Genomic DNA, 17,399 nt, shown 5'->3' on the forward strand with positions numbered 1-17,399 from the left:
CTGGCAAAATAATTAAGTCCAAAGATGGTCCAATTAAGTCCAAAGATGGTCCAAAACTATAAATTTTACTGTACTTGACTCATGCCGGGCCTACTCTGGCTTCCTTCACAAAACCTGCAAAATATCTCTAAGAACAAGATTCTAAGGGCCTACTCTGGCTCCCTTCACAAAACTTGCAAAATATCTCTAAGAACAAGATTCTAACTATTTAGAATCTAAATCCAAATAAAACCGGTTCGTAACTGGAGTTTGGAGTGAATTTCATTTTCTCTCGGCCATTCTTTCAAACTCTTTTCTATGTTTCTGATATATTTTCAAAAATATTCTACTCTTATACCTCAACTTTTGTATTTACTCTAATATTCTACTCTTATACCTCAACTTTTGGGGACAGACTTCAAATAGACGGGTATTTTTTACCTTATCAAGCCAATTGATCTATTTTGATAATTTTTCATTTGAGTAGTATGATCATACATTAAAAATAAAATTGTTATATAATTGGTATGAATCGATTCACTAATAAAAGTTTAGAGTTTTAATTAATAATAACCTATAAAAGTCGGTATAAATTCAACCTTTTCCAACCATAAATTACAAATATATATAATTTACAAACAAAAATATGATAAAATCAAAATCCAAACTTAAAGGTTACTAAGATTTATACTAAGATCTATCACCTCATTCTCTTTCTCTCTTCTTATTTCCTCTTTCATTCCCTCTAACTCCCAAACTATTCCTTCAATCTTTGCTTCAATGGCATCATCACTTAGCTCAAAAGCACTCTCCACCACCCTCACAATCCTCCACAAACTCCCCACCATTATAACTCCACCGCCTCTCCTCTTTGCAGCCACCTCCAAACCCAACGCCACACCCACAACCACGCCATCCACGACGCAACCGGGTCGCCTGAAGAACGAGAGGCCGAGGCCGACCACCAGAGCCACGGTCTTCGTTGAGAGCAAGCTCAATATGGCAATGCTCACCCAATGAAAACCCATAACTTCTTCTTCTCTCTTGTGACTAACAGGCGAATTACATGATATTAACGAAGATGTTAGTTCGAGAACGGTAACGATAAGGTCCGTTAAGAGGAGAACAATGGTGATGAGATGAGAAGGTGTGGATTCAAGGAAGGTGATCAAATGGGATCTCCATGAGGATAATGGGTTGGTGGTGTTTAGAATTGGGGTGGCAAAGAGAGTATGCCATTTTCTACGTCTTTGGTTGAGTTTCATAACATTTTGAATAGACAATTCTAAGGCTTGGATGGAAGCGGCAGAGGCGGGGGCGGGGGGTTCGGCCGGAGTTGGTGAGCTTGAGAGATCAGCCATGGAGGGTGAATGAGGTTGAGATGTGATATGAATGGAGGGTTTAATATGAAAATTATATGGAAGAGAAAGTGGTTGACATGGTGTGGAGGTCACGTTAGGCGATGTGGGCTGCTTCAGAAGATGCGTGGTGAAAGGTAAATTAATGCTTAAAGCATATCGTTTACACAAAAGCAAGCTACCTTTTACGTTCTTAATTCTTTTCTTCTTCTTTTTTTTTTTAGTTAAGATCATCCTTCATCTTCACTCAATCCTACTGACAAAAACATCGTATCAGAGTGAATGTTAGGAATCACGACTCTCTAATAGTGTGATATTTTCCACTTTGAGTATAAGCTCTCGTGACTTTACTTTGAGCTTCCTCCAAAAGACCAGTATCATTCCTTAAATTAACTAACATGGACTCTCTCCCAATAATCATCAACCGGGGGAACGAAGAAACTTAGGTTGGAAATTGCCCACGATCGAAATATGTCGAAACAAATAACTGAAGGTGGAAGAACAACTTAAGAGGAGATAACTTTTGAATAGAGGAACTTAACTGCTTATACTTTATTAATTCTTTTGAATACTCCTATCAAAGTTTTAGAAGTTTAGAACAATTAGTTTCAATTTTACTCCGTGACGCTTCTATTTAAACGGAAATAAATCCTATAAATAACTCCTACAAAAACTCAACTAAAATACATCTGCTGATAAAAGATGAATAACTCAACAACTTTACTAATTCAGCTGTAAGTTGCACTAATAATTTTGACAACTTCTCATAGTGGAAGCTTATTTTTCAATAACTCCAAGAGCTTTATTAAAAAATTTAACTTGGTGCAACCATATGTCTGCCCATGGACTTCTATTGACTAAGAACATAAATCAGAAAATTTGATGCAGTCGTTCACAGGTCGCCATACAAGGGCATCGCATGCCACCCACTTTCTCTTTTCAGGGGACCTGTGCAAATGGGAGCAAGAATGGCTTGAAACAACCCCAAGTCCACGTAAAGTCCGCCCAAATTATACAAAACATCTACAATCACAGTGAGCATCAACATAATATGGTTTCATGAGTATGCCCTCTTCTAAAGCCTTAACGGTAGCCTATATTCCCCTACTCCAAATAAAGCACTCCCTAGCAGTTTCAAGGCTCTAAAATGCGTAGGACAAAGAATAGAAGCAAATATCCCCATTGATTTTCCCCAGCCTCCGTCGCCTCCAATGCTAATAGAAACTCTTCCTTTGCCTCTTTGTATTTTCCAAGAACATACCAGCAGTTCCTAGCTCTAAAATGCGGCCTCACTTCAGTAGGTTGCAGCTCACAAGCCCTCTTGAAGCTAACAAGAGCCTCCTTGAAGAGTTGGTGCTCATATAAAACCCTACCAATTGCCATATGCCCATCAAAAGCCTCCTCTTTGGACCGCGCTCGATCTGCTCGGGTTCTCAAAACCCCTAATTTCTTGAGAAACGAAGCATAGTCGTGGCCGAACTCTTCCCAGAAAACCCTCTTCTCATAAAGCTTCGAAGACCGCCCCAATTCTCTCGACCAGCTTGCATCAGAATAGGCATCAAAATTGTCTGCCCATTTCCTATGAATTTCCTCACATATTAAGAGGTTCAAAGTATCAGATTTCTCACAAGATAAATTCGAATACTTACCGACTCTCAAAACCCTTCCTCGGTTTTGATTGTAAAACCTATCACCAACAAATGCTAACATGTCAGGAACTCCTTCAACATTGCCAAATATGTCATTCACTACCGGAACTAGACCACCAAAAAGCATAATAAAGAACAACAAACCCAGAAAATTAATATTGTCAACCTTCTTAATTCTTCCCACAACCTTCTTACTCTCATTCTTTTTACTCCTAGTAGGAGGAGGAGGCTGACACACATACCACTACCACTCAAATGTTGTCTGAAGCCTACATTCTCAGCCATCACATATGATATCTTACTATTCAATTCAGCAATGGTTGAATGCATACTTCTCAATTTATTCTCCAACTCCTCCACAATGCTTTTTCCTCTCCTTGGAAAGTTGCGCACTCTCCCTACTCCTCATCAACCCCGCCTTCCTCTTCTCTTCATCCTCATTTAGAGCACAGGTACTCAATTGAGGATTGATACTTTCTAATCTCAAATCCAGGTTTCCTTCATCCAGGTTTTTCTTCCTCTTCGTCGTTCAAAATTTTCCTATTTCCTTTGATTTAATATTCTGATCGACAATGACATCGTAATACTCTGCATTAGAAGATGGGCAATTCATTCCCTCAGAGACACCAGAACCGAAATTTTTAGAACCCGAGCCGTGAGACGACGCTGGCTCGCCTGAGAATTCATGATCACTACCACCGCCACCATGCTCTAGGGAAGGAAAATTTACAATCCTCGGACTCTTTGAGTCCCATCCATCAGAATGGGTCGAAAAACACTCGCTACCTGCGGTTCTTAATTCAGAATATTGATAGTTTAGAAACTCAACTTCATGGGGGACTGCTTGCATGAAACCGCAGAGCTTTTGGATCCTGGAGAGCATGCAAAGCTGCAAGCACGAACAACAACGCTCCCAGAAGCTTCCCGGTCAGCCTGCAAGTCCAACGAATTGATAGTTTGGTCCAAATCTTCGGAGATGAGGAAATCGTCAGCCTCAGAGGGAAGGAAAGAACTATTAAGATCTCCAAAGGTTAGCTCAAAATCTTCATTTTTGTCAAATCCCAAATCCAAGACCGTGAAATAAACAGGAGGGTCACCAAGGGTGGTAGAGTTGGCATCGGAGAAAAAAAGAGAGTCCAGAGGCGGAATTTGGAGGGAATCAAATTCAGAAGCGTAAGTAGTGGAATTAGGATTTTGATCATCTATAGAGACATCCTCTTGATGTACGGCTGAAGTCACGTTTGTTGGCTGATCAAGAACCTCAGTGGTTAAGCAGTATTCCCAAATTGGATCTGAAGAATTTTTACTTTCATGTATAGCATTTGCTTTTAATTTCTGCATTTTGACTTGGCAATTTGGCTTAATATGGCCTGGCTTTTCGCAACGATGACACACTACTTTCACCTGACAATCTCGTTTAAAATGGTCAGGTTTTCCGCACCTGTAGCAAGCTTTAAATGGCTTCTTTGACGACTCCTCACTTCTGAATTGATTCGCATTGCTTGATGAAGGCTTTGAATAAAAATTCTGTCTCCTTTGATCTCTGACATACAACACATCTTCTGACTTTGGGAAAAACTCGTTGCTGCTCGTCATTTGCTTAACCAAGGCTTCCTGATTGGAAAGAAGATTCTCCAGTTCAATTAAGGTTGATTTGCCCACCCTTGTATTGAGGAAACAAATGGCATAAATTCTTTTTGTAATCCACGGGCTACTCACCATCTAATTCTGAAATTTCAGAACATAGATTTTTCACTTTCAAGAAATATTCTTCAATAAAAAAATTACCTTGAGTTACCACAGCTAGTTCATTCTCTAGAAATTGCAATCAAGCTGTATTTTTCTTAGTGAACAACTTTTGAAGGGTTTTCCACACTTTGCTTTGGTGACTTTAAATCACGAACATGATCAATATATTCCTTGCTAATAAGAGTTCGCAAGGTAAATAAGGCTTTTCCACATTTGATCTTCCATTTTCGGCGTAATTCAACATTCTGTGGAGTGTTCGCTGGTATTTCTGTGTCATCACCTTCAATTAAATCTCACAAATCTTGTCCCCGTAGATAAGCTTCCATACATAACTTCCAATAATTGTAATTATTGCCAACAAGATTTTTCATAGCTACATTCATAGAAGCACTTCCACCATTCATCTTGTTGAGTAATAATTTCAACCGTATCAATTTGGCTCTGATGCCAACTGTCACAATATCTCACGCTCAAAAGTGTAAATAAATATGAAATTATTATTACCCAAAGAAAATAATACAGAAACAACTGAAATAATGCACTGCTTGACTGTGGCTCTGGTTTAGTAAGCGTGAGGCTTCTATTTAAACTAAAATAAATCCTATAAATAACTCCACAAAAACTCAATTTAGATACACCATTCAAGTTCACCCCTAATAAAGATAATAACTCAACTTTACTAATTCTAAGTAGCTAATTCTGACAAGTTCTTCCCATCGCTTAATGTCCCTCTTTGCAAACATTATTAATAACTCTCCACTACCAATTTGGCTGCATAAAGGAATCGTTTAATGTCAAATAATCAAATTTTGTTTTCCCACTCATTTTTTCAAACATTTCATTACAACTTGACAGAGCAGGTACCTGGGTTTAAAAATTGTGTATGCGAGATCATACATGATGACGACAAGTCTCCTAATTATAACCCATAACATGATCCGCTCTGAGCGTCCAATGGCCAATAAACCTGTCATGTTTCTGAGTATTTACCATATTTTTCTATTTTGTAAATGATTATAAACAAAAAACTTTCACCCCTATTTAGTGGGATGATTTTAGCAAATATTTTCATGGTATCAAAGCCCCTCCGATTTAACAACACTGATTCTTTCTATCTATGGCTTTTGAATCCTCCTGTAATCTTCCTCATTTCAATACTCTAATCCATATGATCACCATCCAACTTTCTTTCTCCACTAATAGTCTTTAGAAAAGCCAACTTCTCCCTCTCATTAAGAGTCAAGACATGCTACACAGTGTAGATGGAACTATAGTTTCACTACCTTGTTTTGAACTAAAAACCTCATCAACATTCAACACCAAATATTTGGTGTGGAAAGTAGCCGATCAAGGGCTTCTCTATCTCATGCTCTCCTCTCTCACCGAGGATGCCATTGCTCTAGTTGTTGGTGTCTCCACTGCACGTGACGTTTGGCTTGCGTTGGAAACTACGTTTAGCCATTATTCAAAAGCTCGTGAATTGAGACTCAAGGATGACTTGTAGCTAATGAAACGTGACACAAAACCTATTACTGAGTATGCCCATCCCTTCAAAAAAACTTGTAACCAACTTCATGCCATTGACAGACCCGTCGAGAACATTGATAAAGTGCATTGGTTCCTTCGTGGACTTGGCACCGATTTTTCAACTTTGTCTACTGCTCAAATGGCTCTCACCTCTCTCCCTTGTTTTGCAGATTTAGTCTCTAAAGCTAAATATTTTGAGTTGTTCCGGTGCTTCATTTAGTCTTCTGACTCTACTCCTACACATTCACAGCCACTAATCGTGGTCGCACCCATGGAAGTCACCTTGCTTCCTTCAGCAACCCGCGAGGTCGTTCTCATTCCCACAAAAACAACTCTTCCAGCCTAGGATGAACCCACTCGAGTCAGGGTCGTCGACCACCTCGCTGCCAAATATGCCGCACAGAGGGCCATTATGCTGACTGCTACAATCAACGGTACGTTCAGCCTAATTCTGCTCATGCTCACCTTCCTGAAATCTTCACACGTCCTGTTCTATTGCTGAACCTGAGGCTGCTGATTGGTTTTTGGACACTAGGACTTCGACCCATATGATCAACGACCCATCTATTTTAGATCAGTCTAAAAATTACACAGGGAAGAACTCTGTGATAGTAGGAAATGGTGCATCCCTACCCATTACCCACACTAGTACTCTTTCTCCTGTTCCAAATATTCACTTTTTAGATGTCTTTGTGTTTCTCATCTCACTAAAAATCTTCTTTCAATTAATAAATTAGCTTCTAATTTTCTTCTCTCCGTTGCATTTACTAATAATCTTCTTACTATCCAGAATCGTCAAACAAGAAGGGTTGTGGCAACGGTAAAAGGGATGGAGGGCTATATGTGCTGGAGCGCGACAACTCTACCATTATTTCTATCCTTAGAAACAAATCTTTACATGCTTCGTATGATTTATGGCATGCTCGCTTGGGTCATGTGAATTATTCTATTATTTCTTTTTTAAATAAAAAAAATGTCATATTTCTTGTCTTTATTACCTTCTCCATCACTATGTAGTACTTGTAAGCTTGCAAAAAGTAATCGATTGTCTTATTCTCGCAATGAACGTAGGTCGCCTCATGTGTTAGATCTTATTCATGGTAATCTTTGGGGTCCTTCCCCAGTCAAATTCAATTCAGGTTTTCTTTACTATGTTGTTTGTATTGATGATTATTGTCGATTCACTTAGTTTTACCCTTTAAAATTTAAATATGATTTCTTTGATATTTCTTCAATTTCAAGAATTTGTGGAAGATCAATATTCTTCTCGTATCAAGGTTTTTCGAAGTGATGGAGGTGCCGAATTTACTAGCACTTGTTTCAAAACTCACTTACATACTTCTGGCATCCACCATCAATTCTCTTGTCCATATACACCTACTCAAAATGGTCATGCTGAGAGAAAACATTGTCATGTGACTGAGACTGACTTGACCCTTCTCTTTCACTCCCATCTTTCTCCACGTTTATGGGTTGACGCCTTCAGCATTGCAGCTTATATTATCAATTGGTTGCCTACTCCACTTCTTGGAGGTAAGTCACCCTTTGAATTCCTATATGGTTACTCTCCACATTATGACAATTTTTATCCCTTTGGTTGTCGTTTTATCCTTGCTTGCATGATTATATGCTTAACAAGCTTTCTCCCCGCAAAATTTATTGCATTTTTTTGGGTTATAGTCCCGCTCATAAAGGGTTTTGTCTTGATCCCACCACCACTAAGCTATACATCACCCGCCACGCTCAATTTGATATAACTCACTTTCCTGCTGTCCCTAGCTCCTGGGCCCAACCTTTTTCCTCCCTTCATATTTCAAATTTCTTGGAACGCATCTTTACCATATTGATTCATCCCCCCTACCACTTTGTTGGGTTTTATGTCCTAAAACTCATAGTTTTTAAACAAAAAACATATTCTATTTTCAATAAAGTTATTATTGTTGTTTATTTAGTAAAGATTGTTATTGAATAAAGTGAACTTTACAATTATTAATCTAAATCCAATAAACTAAGAACACTCTGACTATAGTATGATTACTTGAACCATATGTAGAGACATAAGAGTGGATCAAGTTCAAGTATATAGTCAAAATGATCTATAGTATGAGGATAAGGCTGAGTACCTTATCCTGAGGACATTATGGATGCGGCCCACTTTTATATATGACATAAACAATGTGATCACTAAATTGTACATGTGGAGACATGTGAGTGGGGGTGTCCTATGCAATGAGTATTGCATAAGATCGAACCATGAAGAAAATCACTCTCACTTTATTAATGCCGTTTACGGTTGAGACTGATTTTCTTTTCATTCGATAACCTAGGTAACTCGATTTTAATCCTGAGCTAACTATGAACTCCTATTTATTCAGAATTATCCTTAGATTTGCATGGGTGAGAGTGGCTCTAGTTCGCCGACTCAATAGGCCTCCCATTTCAGGGGTAAGATTGGGTGAATGGTTGGGGACGTGGGGTGCAAGATGGAATTCCCTCCTACCCACTTTTAGGGATAGAAGAGAGGAAGTTCCCTTAATCACTGACTCCAGGTCTTGAACAAGGGGCCCACCCTCTCATTGGCCTAAGAGGGATTCGGTTTACTGGTTGGACCACAAACCAATTGTTCATTAGAGAATCAGTGAGACATAAGGAACAAGAAGTAACTTCAGGGGTAAAACGGTAAATTAACCTAGCTCTAGTTATGAACAACCTGTGAAGGATCGACTTACTAATCATGGTTATATCAAATGGACAGAAGTATATCTATAGTGAGAGGAGTGCAACTACTAGGCTACAGTGGAGTGTCCTAGTAGTTAACGAATTTTGGTTAACAAGGTTAATGAGTTTAACGGGTTAATCTTGGATCGTTGGAGTCCATGATCTATAGGTCCATTAGATCCCTCTGCTAGCTCATATCGGACTAAACCATAAAACAGTGTGACGAGTGAGTTCAAAGTGTTCGAATTCAAATTAGGGAATATGCACTACATATATACCATATATTTAACCGCATTTTTGTTTTATTTACGAATTAAATAAAAAAAGAGAGAATCTAAAATATTTAAATAAGATTTAAATATCTTAATCAAATATGTGTCAGAATTGATTGAGATTGACATTTGAATTAATATTAAATATTAATTAAATAGTTTAATTAATCATTTAATATTACTTTAATTTGAAATTTATTATTCAAATTAATTATTGAATCAAAATGAAGAAAGTCAAATGGTTGAATTCATTTAATTGAAAAATCCATGTTTGAGTTAGTGGAATTTTGAGGTGTCAAAATTTGGTTTAACCAAACTTGCATGCTTGCTAAATAAATCTCACAAATTTTAGTGGAATTTTGAGTGTCAAAATTTGGTGATCTCAAATTTGCATGAACATGCAAACATGACTCTATAAATATAGTGATCCTTTGAGAAAAACCTTGAGAAAAACCTCTCACAAACTCTCTCTTCATATATACTAAATCTCTCCCAAGTTTAGTCACTCACCGGATTCCACAATCCCATTCTAAGGTTAGAGAATAGTGGAGAAGACACTAGTGGTGGTTCGAAACCGGTTCGTGAAGAAACTTGAGCGACAAAAGGTTAGTATTCAAATTCACTGAGTTTTAATGCTTTTGAACATGCTAACTAATTTACTATAATTGATGCACTTAGAGTGCCTAAGATCCAAATTGCTTCCGCACAATATTAACACTATCACACTTCTTCATGACACATTCTTTGATCCAATTCATCCCTGTGTGATATTTGTTCTAACCCTGTGGATGAGTTTGTGCAGATTGATACTTCTCTTGCAAGTTTCTCTTTGTCACTCTCGACTTTTGATCCGGCCTCTATTAAACCTACTGTTGATTCCTCATCTTCTTTGAGCTCTCATCCTATGATCACAAGAGCCAAAGCTGGTATGTTCAAGACTCGTCATCCAGCAAATCTTGGTATTTTGGGCTCATCTGGACTTCTTTCTGCTCTTCTTGCATCCACTGAGCCAAAATGATTCAAATTTGCAGTTAAGAATCTTGCTTGGGGTTGCTACCATGTATGAAGAAATTCGAGCTTTACAACAAAATGACTCTTGGACTTTGGTTCCTCGCTCTGCCAACACCAACATTGTGGGCTCTAGATGGGTGTTTCGCATTAAATATTTTTCTGATGGATCCGTTGAGCGTTTCAAGGCTCGTCTTGTTGCCAAAAGTTATATCCATGTTCCTGGTCTCAACTACACTGACACTTTCAATTCGGTTGTCAAAGCTACCACTGTCAGTGTTGTGCTTCCTATTGCGGTCACAGATAAATGGCCTCTTGAGCAACTTGATGTCAAGAATACTTTCCTCAATGACACTCTTATTGAACATGTTCATATGGAACAACTTCTTAGTTATATTGATCATCGGTTTTCCACTCATGTCTGTCTATTAAAGAAAACTCTCTATGGCCTAAAGCAATCTCCTTGGTTTTAGCGTTTTAGCTCATTTCTTCTCACACTTGATTTTTCTTGTAGTAGCGTTGGCACGTCCTTTTTTATCTTTCATCAGCAATTTAACCTTATCAATCTGCTTTTTTATGTTAATGACATTACTATTACCAGCAACAACTCATCTCTTATTGACAGCTTCATCTCTTATTGACAGCTTTACTCGCAAGCTTCATTCTGAATTTGCTACCAAGGATTTGGGTTCTCTCAGTTACTTTCTTGGTTTTGAAGCTTCACCCACTCCTGATGGTCTCTTTATTAGTCAGTTAAAATATGCCCGAGATATTCTTACTCGTGCTCAGTTGCTCGATAGCAAACCAGTCCACACCCCATGGTTGATTCTCAACACTTGACTGTTAATAGTTCTCTTTTCTTTGATCCTACTCTTTATCGATCTCTTGTTGGTGACCTTCAATACTTAACCATTACTCGTCCGGATTTTGCCCATGGTGTCAATTCTGTCAGTCAATTTTGTGTGCCCCTACTGCCGATCATTTTCTTGCTGTTGAATATATTCTTCGCTATGTCAAGGGAACACTCCATTTTGGTCTTACCTTTTGTCCATCCATTATTCCTAGTGCACTAGTGGCTTATTCGGATGCTGACTAGGCTGGTTGTCTCGATACTCGTCGTTCTACATTCGGCTATTCTATTTATCTTGGTAACAATCTCGTTTCTTGGAGTACCAAAAATCAACCTACTGTTTCACGCTCCAACTGTGAATTTGAGTATCGTGCTCTTGCCATGACTGCTGCTGAACTTCTTTGGGTTATACATCTTTTGTACGACCTCAAAGTCCTTATTTCATAGCCGCCTTTACTCTCATGTGACAACAAAAGTGCTATTTTTTTTAGCTCTAATCCTGTCTCTCACAAGCAGGCCAAACATGTTAAACTAGATTATCATTTTCTTCGTGAACTTGTTATCGCTGGCAAACTTCGCACACAGTGTGTACGAAGATGCTGACATGTTCATAAAAAGTATTTCTCGACCTCTCTTTGAAGTTTTCAGATCTAAGGTTCACGTTTGTTCAAATCCAACGTCTAGCTTGAGGGGTGTGAAGGATATTTAGCCTTGAACTATGGTTTACTATGTGTATCATATTTGACCATTTATTGAAGACAAATATCGATATTTGCCTTCCATTACCGCTCACCATTTATTATTCTTTTCCTATTATTTTTAATTTATCATATTTCTCTGATTTGTAAATGATTATAAATGTAGAACTTTTAACAGCATTGAGTTGGGGTGGTTTTAGCAAATATTCTCAAATCTCACCGGCTTCAGTTTTCATAACAGTTTTCGAGCCTAATTGGAGCTTCTCATCCAAAGAGCCATAGACTGAGGAACTGACAAACGACGGGCGGGGTTCCTTCTGGCGGCGAGAATATTCATGGGGGAAACGAGGGGACATGAAATTAAGATCGTCAAAGTGATTCACCAAAAGCCTCTGGGCTTTCACCTTCTTAGACATAACATTCGAAGACCCAGTTGAAGTAACAAATGGAGACGTAGTGGAATAGACGTGATCAAGGGATAGGTACCGAATCAGAGTACCAGCATTATAAAAATCGACATTGACATCGATCATTTGTGGCCACTGGCTCTGCTCAGGGATAGGACCATGGTTTGATTATTTAAAAATAGTTAAGTGCGCCATCTCGAAATTCAATCACATGCAACATGATTCATGGAAGGATTACTTTTGTGACTATTCCTTAGGTTTTACTTTTTTTTTTAAGTACACTCGTGATATGAAACTTTTGGGAATTCGATTACCATCCTTATTGAAGAGCACGATCTTTAGATCTAAAATATTCAACGATCCCAAAACAAATAAAGAACCCACTCAAGAAAAAGTTTTTGAACAGGTTGATCAAAATCAAGGGTACAAAAACTCATTTTTAAACTCGTTATTCGAACTAGTACACAAGATAACCTAATTAAGACTACTTGAATGACATGCAAATCTAAATAAGAATAAGCTCAGGACCGAAGGAGCATAGCAACTTTTTAATATCCAAAATCTTAATTCTAAAATAACAACATGAATAATTATTATGACCTTAATGTTAAAGTAAATTGGGGTTAATTTTAATTCTAGTAATCATGAAAATCTTAAAAATTAATATTCTAAAGTTAAAAAATATAATGAAACCCGATTGAATTCAAATATGCATCATCTAATATTGTTATCTATCATGATGCCCTATAGCATGATTAAAACATCTTATTTCATTTCATTCATTCTTTCTTCAGGCAGATTCGTCCTTGAATTCAAAGGATCTCCTCACGAACTTAAAATAATTCTCGATCTTGTGGTCTTGATCTTCTCAAGATCTTCATGTTTGTCTTTTTTGCCTATAATGGTGTAGAAGTGAAATGGAAGTGTCGCTTCTTTGTAGCCTACTAACCTTATTTCTTTCTTGAATTTAACGTTGGCTCGTATACGAATCAATCATTAAGGTATGACCCTCTTTGATCATCGGCGATGAAGCATGTGTGACATGATTAAGACACCTTCATCGGTGGGTGGAAAGAAAATTAAGGTGAAAATGATTTAACTATTTTTGTAATGGAAAGTGTCTTAGTTTGATATGGTTAGAGAGGAAAGATTTGCATGATTTTAGGTGGGAATGTATACGTGTTGTAAGCCCCGAATCCAAAGGCCATTCCATTGCATTCCATTATGAAACAAACCCATTTATTTGTATACAAAAATAAAAATTAAAAAAAAAAATAAAAAGAAGGAGCAGAAAATCCCAATCCAAAAAAATGGCGGAGTCGGAGGCAATGAGGGCAGAATGCGAGAGAATCTTCAACCGCTTCGACTGCAACGGGGACGGCAAGATCTCGCTGTCGGAGTTGGAGAACGCTCTCCACGCACTTGGCTCCTCCTCGCCGGAGGAGGTCCGGCGGCGGATGTCGGAGATCGACAAGGACGGCAACGGCTTCATTTCCCTAGATGAACTGTGCGAGTTTCAGAGGGCTAATCCCGATTTGATGAAGGAGGTCTGCAAAAGGCTTTAGCTTTCTTCCTTTCTCTTTATTATTATTATTATTATTATTATTATTATTATTTCCAATTCCAATTCCAATTTCACCCATTTGGGAATTCTTATCAATTTTGTAACCAAACCATTCCATCATGTATTCTTTATATTTCTTTTTCATATTTTCAATAATTTTTTAATTTTAACACAATACACAATTATTTCATCATTTTTTGTTAAAAAAAATATATAATCTTTCATTATTTATATTTAATTCATTAAATTTTCGACTCAATAGACCATGATCACCGTACTTATTATTTTTCATATATGAGCGTGTCTTGTTTCATTGCACCCACATTGATTATTATCTTCATGGCTGCAATTGTCATTGTCGTGTTGTTGACTCGAGTGTCTTCTATATCATTAATTGTCGATCATTATTGGTAAATATCTTCTACTACTTCAAAGATTCAACTTGAGTATGCTTTAACGGTCTCGTCCATCCTATTGTTGTGTAGGGAGGAATAGGTGTCATATCAACTAACTTTCAACACAATTATTGAAAAGGAATTAGAAAAATAAGAAAAAAAATAAAAATAAAGGAATTAAAAAGAAGGAAAAAAGAGAAATGAGGGGAAAATTAAAAAGCAAGGAAGAAGAAAAACATAAGAAAAGGGGCATTTTTGTAATTTCATATGTTTTTAATTAAATTTTAAAAAATCAGAAGAGGAATTTGAGTGGCTTGTTATATAATATGTGTTAATTATGATGAAGATGAAAGACAGTAATAAGATACCTTAATTTAGGGTGTGTACCTAAGTTTAGTTTCCACGCTTAGAAATAGATCTTGTTCTATCCTTAATTAAAGGTTTCTCTATGAACAATATGAATCATTTTGAAGGGGAAGGAGGAGTCGAGTCTTCGAAGGGGAAGGAGGAGTCGAGTCTTCGAAGGGGAAGGAGGAGTCGAGTCTTCGAAGGGGAAGGAGGAGTCGAGTCTTCGAAGGAGAAGGAGGAGTCTTCGACCCGCGCAACAAATAGAAAAGAATTTATTCAATCACATAGTTTGGACTCCTAGAATATGACGCCTTTGAGTAAAATTAGTAAGATTTATTGATTAGCAACTAAATAAGGTAAATGATGAACATAGTAGGGGTATTATTACATATTACTCTATCTTGTGTATGTCATCATATGATTGTAGGACTCTTGATACTATTTGAGGACTAGTAGGTAATCCTTAGTGAGAGACCTGTCACTAGTAGCAGTGTGGTTTACATCTATACTTTTAAACTATTAAGACTAGACCGACTACCCTAATAGTCTCTCTTGTACCGTACAAATTCTATGATGTATGATAATGGACTAGAGTTAAAATTTATAATGACATACATTAAGATCATAACACAACTATCTACATTGTCCCTAAACTTAACAACATCTCAACCTAGTTGACAAGCTCCAAAAGACAAGTAAGCGAGTAAGAGCCTCATTAGGGCCCATTATTGAAAAGGTAGAAAAGTAAGCAAAGACAAATTAGTAAAACTCAAACGCTAGTCTAGGCAAGTCTATGACATGAGTAAGAACTCCAAAGGGTTCAATGTTTACCATACTCTAGAGAGCCGATCAATAAGAATGAATGAATCCAAAGAAGCCCTTGTTAAGCTAAAATTATTTATGAGCTTCCAAAACTAGAATTTAGCTTAAGTAGTCCAACAAAACTTAAATGTTTGTAGTAACATAGTTTAGGATCTACTTATACAATATTTAGACACAAGTAAGACTTTTGAGTAAGTACTGATATAAAAAACTGTAGATAAGTTCTACTGACCGTTAGATTTATAGAGTTGAGTCATGAGAATACGAATACTTAAGTAGAAAAGAATTCTAATGTGTGTCAAACTTGTACAAGGAGTTGGACGACCAGAGAACAAAGGATTTTGTGATCTATCATAGTTACTTGACCCTTTGTATCAGCCACGAGATTATTACATGATTGAGTTACTATATAAGGTGGTTAAAAACTAGAGGTTTATCTTTGATCGTGGCTAGCTAGATTGTCCTTCACAGTTCTCTTATAAGTTATGAATGATGAGCTTAAAGAGGCTAAAAAAATGAGGAGCGGGGTTAAATAGGTTTGGGCAACTATAGGAGTTAATAGAGGGCTAGTTATGTTATCCAAAGTCTCGAGCATCTCAAGAGATATACATGAGATTAGTATTGAATAAAAGACTTGTTATGGACTCATTGATTTGAAGGTGGTTAGTCATAAGATTGTTTGTTCTAAAATAGTTTAGATATGCAGAATGAGCCTTACCTATAATATACAACCCAATTAAGAACGTAAGTTATCTTATCGATGATTTATAGTTAGGCCTAACATACGATACTATATAAAAAGAATATTTAAGTTTTAAGGAGCTACTTATATACTCCTTCACATAATTTTTTTGAATAAAGGTATTTCACGACATCCTTACATTATTTTTCAATCTTTGTTTATATAATACTTTTTTATAAACTAATTTCTTTTTAAGTAATGACTTTTCATCTGCTTAGAGAGATCGAGTTGGTACAAAATACTACAGACAAGGTATTGGATTTAAGGTGTTGGGTGCAAGGTCTTTGTGATAAGACAACGCTAATCCTCAACCAAGTGATCTAAGTTTTTGTTGAAATAAGAACCCTTTAATTAAAGAGAAATTAACACTGGTTGTACAAAATTCGGACTAAGGCTAGAATTAAATTAGCTTTAAATTCAAAGATCTAGAAACAAAATTTAGAATCTAGTTCTAAATTGAGTCATTCTACATTCAAATTTGATCAAACCTCGATGGAAGGAATCAGTTTAGCACAAGCCTTGATGGAAGGAATCAGTCTAGTCTAGCACATTAATTGCATAAAACTTGTAGAAATGACAAAAAATGACTCAAATTTGGGTGAAAGTTTAGCTAAATTTTCATTCATAAAAAATCTCCTTTTACATAATCATTTGTGTACCGTTTCTCAAAAAAAAAAAAAAAAACATAGTGACCATAATTTACTTCTAATCCCTATAAATCTACACAAAAGAAAACACAAATAACTTCCCACCCCTTGGCTCATTACAAGAATTATGAAATTTAAAAAAAAAAAAAAATATATATATATATATATATATGAATCAAGTCCATTTTCTAGTAACTTCATCCACTTCAGATGGGCAAATATTCACTTTTGAAGCTCCAAATGATCTTTTCTCAATCGAATCAACTTGTAATACATAAAATAATGGTTGAACCGAACTTATTCAATTTTGTAGATGAAGAATAAATGCTTGTTGAATCTTCTTGATCTTTGATTGTGTAATAGGTCCAATTAGAACATTTGGAACACTGTGATTCTTATCATCTTCCCCCTTTTCAAAATGATTCGTCCTCAAATCAGAAAAATCATCACCTACGTTAAAAGGACTCAAGGCAGCAACATTGAAAGTAGAATGTACTAAAATTCTACGGGAAGATCAATTTTATATGCATTGTTATTAATTCTTTCAAGGACTTAATAAGAGTCATCTCCTCTTGCATGTAATTTTGTCTTCCTTTGAGATGTGAATCACTCCTTGCGAAAATATATCCAAACTCTCCTTCGCCTCTTTGTGCAATGTTTTGATTA

General features: G+C 36.7%; 2 protein-coding genes and 1 pseudogene across 2 annotated transcripts; 1 reads left to right on the forward strand and 2 right to left on the reverse strand.

The window, feature by feature from the left end:
* Positions 1 to 581: 581 nt before the first annotated feature.
* On the reverse strand, positions 582 to 1,467 carry LOC111436358. Its single transcript, XM_023074116.1, has one exon. The coding sequence runs from the start codon at positions 1,338 to 1,340 to the stop codon at positions 648 to 650; it is 693 nt and encodes a 230-aa protein (XP_022929884.1). The 5' UTR covers positions 1,341 to 1,467; the 3' UTR covers positions 582 to 647.
* Positions 1,468 to 2,471: 1,004 nt separating this feature from the next.
* On the reverse strand, positions 2,472 to 4,582 carry LOC111436307 (annotated as a pseudogene).
* An 8,943-nt stretch (positions 4,583 to 13,525) lies between these two features.
* On the forward strand, positions 13,526 to 13,881 carry LOC111436362 (polcalcin Phl p 7-like). The gene has a single exon (XM_023074127.1). The coding sequence runs from the start codon at positions 13,526 to 13,528 to the stop codon at positions 13,778 to 13,780; it is 255 nt and encodes an 84-aa protein (XP_022929895.1). The 3' UTR covers positions 13,781 to 13,881.
* The last annotated feature ends 3,518 nt before the right edge of the window (positions 13,882 to 17,399 follow it).

Source organism: Cucurbita moschata, unplaced genomic scaffold (genome assembly GCF_002738365.1).
Source record: "Cucurbita moschata cultivar Rifu unplaced genomic scaffold, Cmos_1.0 Cmo_Scf00053, whole genome shotgun sequence".
In the NCBI taxonomy this organism is placed as follows: Eukaryota; Viridiplantae; Streptophyta; class Magnoliopsida; order Cucurbitales; family Cucurbitaceae; genus Cucurbita; species Cucurbita moschata.

Coding starts and splice junctions, on each gene's coding strand:
- LOC111436358 (XM_023074116.1), bottom strand. CDS start 1,340: ATGGCTGATCTCTCAAGCTCACCAACTCCGGCCGAACCCCCCGCCCCC.
- LOC111436362 (XM_023074127.1), top strand. CDS start 13,526: ATGGCGGAGTCGGAGGCAATGAGGGCAGAATGCGAGAGAATCTTCAAC.